Source organism: Brassica oleracea, chromosome C3 (genome assembly GCF_000695525.1).
Source record: "Brassica oleracea var. oleracea cultivar TO1000 chromosome C3, BOL, whole genome shotgun sequence".
Classification (NCBI taxonomy): domain Eukaryota; kingdom Viridiplantae; phylum Streptophyta; class Magnoliopsida; order Brassicales; family Brassicaceae; genus Brassica; species Brassica oleracea.
In genome coordinates, this window is record NC_027750.1 from 17,520,280 (window position 1) to 17,524,928 (window position 4,649).

General features: G+C 40.2%; 1 protein-coding gene across 1 annotated transcript; it reads right to left on the reverse strand.

Moving 5' to 3' along the window:
* Positions 1 to 750: 750 nt before the first annotated feature.
* On the reverse strand, positions 751 to 3,658 carry LOC106335113 (endoglucanase 25). The gene is made up of 6 exons (XM_013773543.1): positions 3,161 to 3,658; positions 2,776 to 3,086; positions 2,237 to 2,701; positions 2,027 to 2,162; positions 1,763 to 1,935; positions 751 to 1,487 (listed from the first exon to the last, which is right to left on the reverse strand). The coding sequence occupies exons 1-6, from the start codon at positions 3,531 to 3,533 to the stop codon at positions 1,080 to 1,082; spliced, it is 1,866 nt and encodes a 621-aa protein (XP_013628997.1). The 5' UTR covers positions 3,534 to 3,658; the 3' UTR covers positions 751 to 1,079.
* Positions 3,659 to 4,649: the final 991 nt, after the last annotated feature.

Here is a 4,649-nt window from a genome sequence, read left to right on the forward strand (position 1 = left end):
AAAAGGAAAATTGCACTTATTGTTATGGAAGATGTCCATACATGTTGTCTTGGAGACTAGGGTTTCAGGAACGTTGAGAATAATATAAGATAGCTATATAGAAAGAGAGAGAAGCTCTTGGAAGTGTTCTGGGTCGTGCTGAAGCAGTGGCTGAAGTACTCGACGGAAGAGAGACACAAGCGTGTAGCTTAGAAATCTTTCAGTAGCCGTTGTTAGAGTGTAACAGACTGTGTAAAGCTGATTAAGCAGAACTTGTAATAGAGTGTACAAGACGATTTCTAATAAAGCTGAAGAGTTGCTTGTAATTGTTTGTCTCTTGATTTATCTTTTGCATTACCTTATTGTGGTGTCATCTTTGCACTAACAAAAACATCAACAAAAATTCTTAGTGTCCATATCTAATATAAAAAAAAACGTCTTCTGAAATCAACAAGATCTATTAGGATATACTGACAATCTAATGCTAAATTAATCTTCTTACTTTACTTAAATTTGTCATAAAAAGTAGCAATTCGAAATTCTAAATTTATCAAAAAAGTTCTAATACATTTCTTGTTATAGATATTTCCTTCACATTAATTTCTAATCTTTAAATTATGGTTTGTGACTCATAAGTGAAACTTATCACAATCACTAAGGTTTCCTTATGTAATTAAATACTTTTTGAGTGATACTTCTCTGTTCCCCTTCTCTTCTCATCTTATTCGAGGTCTTTTCTCCCTGTATATTTCTGGTTACAAAGTTCAGGTATACGGTATTCCTCATAATTCCTTTTTTATCACTCCCACTAAAAACATAGTTCAAAAACAACGAATACAATTTGGAATCAAACATATACAGATTAAAACGCATAGATGTATGTTATATCTCGGAAGACAAACCCCAAAAAAGAAAATTTAAAAATTGCTCGTGGTATGTTACCCAAATTGGGTTCGTATCTAGTAAAAAGCCACACGAAATGCTTAGTTGATTATGGTTGACTTGTGTGTACCACACAAGGCACCACATCTAATCATCTGGTCTCATACCTCTTTCATCTTCTGGCAGCAGGGACATTAATCACACAGGTTTTAGCTTTCTTAAGGTTTCCATGGTGCTGGTGGGGGAGGCGGAGTAGGGAACAACGGAGGAACAGCTGAGAAGATCGTATTTTTGTCTATAGTACCAGATGCCTCTTCTTCACCCGACAATGCCACGAGAGCTGCGACCAGGCCAGCATTCCCTGCAAGAGTCGGTTCAGTGTAGTTGTAGTTGGTCCGGACATCGCGGAACCCATCGCGCTTGTCAGGACCAGCAACCATGGCTCCTTCAATAGTGTTTGGGTTTGGTTTCTTGCTGTCTCTCCATTTCCATCCTCCTTTGCAGTTATATTTAACTTTGTTCTTGGGAATCGAAGCTCCTCGATGATGAACGTGTTTAGGGTATTTTGTGCCAAAACCCACCAGATAACTCATTTTCGGAGGGTTTTTACCTAGTATGTAATCAATCTGCAAAACACCCCAGCTAGGATGAGTGAAGTCCAATTATGGTTAATCAAACGTAACAAGTGCTTTCCACATTACGACCAAAACAACTATGCTTATGTTATCTTTGAGTATTAAATAAACTATTTTAATACAAAGGGATACACCCAAAATTTTGTTTTGTAAACCAAGTGTCAGACCTGTGTTGATAAGTTATCTTTTAAGTGATAATCTTGGTCAAAAGTGTCACTATTTGATATTTTCCCTTAATCATTTGTACAAAGAGAAAACCGCATTACCTGAGTTCTCGCAAACTCTCGTAGGACATTGGTTGAATAGAAATTAGGTCCACAGTACCATCCAGGAGTATCAGCAGCATCAAGATAGTCACTGTATAATGTCGCTAAGAAGGCTGCATTTGCAGCATACTGCAGAGGCTGTGGGTCTCCATGATTTAACTCTATCAAACCTCCTGCACATATTACCAAAATTTACATTTTTTAGATTTCCAAATTAAGAACAGGTTCATCTACAATCAAAGTTTTTAATAAAGCCAAACTCACCCCTGGTTCTGTTAAATTTGTTGAAATAAGGCAAGTATGAGCACATGACTATGCTTGTCTGATTATGGAAGGTCCTGAGAATTTCTTCATATGGATATCCAGGACTCAAAAACAACCTCAACCGGCTCAGCAGTAACTGAAAAGCACAGGGATTCATAAGACATGAACATATATAAGAAATAAACAAAGTGAGTTGTCTTGGGGACTGACCTGAGCACCAGCAAGCTTATTGTCCCAGCTAAATACACCATAGTACGGGCCACCCCAGAATGCACCAGCATGCTTGGCCATAGTTGGTTTCGTGATAAGATCGAGATAAGTTACGTTTCCTGTGGCATAATACAACCAAGCACCACCCCAAATAAACTCATCCCAATACATGCTTGAATTGTAGAACTTGGCTGATTCCGCAGTGCCTGCACTGTATCTGCCTCTCCTGGTCCTCCCAAACTGATACACCGTCTTAGCACCATGTACAAGCTTCTTAGAATACTCCCTGTTGTCCTTGAAGACAATGGATGCAGAAGCCAGAGCAGCGGCCATCTCGGCAGCGAGATCCGAGCATCCACCATTACAGGTAGTCACAGGCCTTTTATAGTCCATGTCCTCAGGCCGCATCCAGCAGTAATGGTCATTAGGATCCGTACTTCCGTCGTCAGTATTTCCAGATCCAACCTAATGTCACATGAGGAACTCAGTCAAAAGATATACATGAAAGAAAAGCTAAGTTCTTTTTCTACCAAGTTTACCTGTGAGACAAGATCATCGATGGAATCAGCAGTGCTATTAAAGGTCTTGAGAAAGTAATCAGTTCCCCACTTGATGAGCTCCTTAACATGGACAAGCTCTCCTGCAGCTTCGTACTTAGCACTGTATTCAATCACACTCCAGCTCAACATGGTCATAGCATAAGCCATGGGGAAGTTGAATTTGATTGCATCTCCGGCATCGTAATAGCCTCCAACCAAATCTTTATAGAAGCTTCCGGAATCACCTTTCCCATCTTGAAGACCAGAGTTACCTCTCCACGATACATTATTGTGCCTCGGCAATTTCCCAGCTGCATCATCAAAAACCAGTTTTGCATTTATCAGATCAGATCGTGAAGAAAGAAAGCAAAATCGGGACTCTTACATTTCTGAGCATTGAAGAACTTGAGGGCTTTGTGAAGAGCGATGGTGTAGTTATCCGGCGGTGGATTCTTTTGGTGGTGACGCGGCACAGTTTTGACGATCAAGGTGATGAATCCGGCGAGTAAAGCGGCGGCGACGATAGTGCCGACAGTCCAGACGAAGATCTTGCGGCTGACGATTATGCATCCGAGATCGACATACTTCTTCTTCTTCTGCTCCGTGGGACCAAGAAGCCAGCTCTGCTGCGTCTCGTCGAGTGGCCGCGAGAGAGCCGCGCGGTCGATATCGTTCAAATTCCGGCTACGATCGTCGTCGGTGGCGGAATCCGTCGCGTGGATCTCGAGCGGACCTCCCCAGGGATCTCGGCCGTACATAGTGAAGGATGGAAGCAGAGGAGTGAATCAAAGCTGGTTCGGGGATCAGATCTGAGAGTTAGTTGGGAGTGTGAGAGGAAATGAAGATGTGATGTGAGGTAAGCTAGTCAATTATGGACCAAGACATGTGCCTTCTTTTTAACTTTTTTTTTTCTCACTTCAATTATTATTTTCCTTATTATATTTGCCTGTCGGTTTATCTCTCCATGTTACGTTACAGCTACGCACTCATTTTGGACTTATTCGCCAACCATGATTGAGCTTTCTCGCCAACGCGTAAATTTGGTGAATGAAAACCAAACCAAAACTAACTTTTACGAAACAGCTTTCTTTTAAGGGAAAAATGATCGTATAACCATGAAAAAAACGGTAATTCACAAAGTATTTAACCTAACGTTTCTATACACACTGTTACAATTGCATATTAATACCCTAATATCCTTGAAACATCACCGGCCCAACCTGCTACTATAATTAAATAAATATTTTAAAAAAAATTCATACAAAAGTAACTCGTGTCTCACCGTCGTTCACATCTTTCTCTTTTAACTTCTGTGATAAATTTGTAGCAGTCTAAAAGTCTCCGGCACCGAATTTCTCCAACGCCTCGACTCTGCATGCAATCGACAAAGTTTCCATCTCCTTCGTCCTCCATTGTCACTCGTTTTCGACGTTAGGGGTCTCCGTTAAAGTTTAAGCGGCGGTTAGTAGCACACCCTTTCTACCGAACTTCTCCAACTCGATTCTTCTCAGATCTCTGAAGATCCCTTAAGTTCTCTGTGTTTTCCATTGATTCTCTTCACCGTCTTCTCATCCCTGCTTATTTTCTTTCAACTTGGGGCTCTTCTCAGAATTAGGGTACAGAAGGTGTTGTATATAAATGGAATAGTACAGATGTATGTCCGCATAGTATAGTAATTGTGAGATTGTTGATGAAATTTTCTATGTTGACGGCGAAGAATTGTAGAGTTTCAAAGACTCTTATGGTGAGAGACAAGACTTGTTCAGTGGCGATCACCTCTATCTCTACAATCAAAACCAATGTATTTATTTATGCATATATAATAAAAATGTAAAACAATATGTATTTTCATATTTTGTAATATGATATATTTT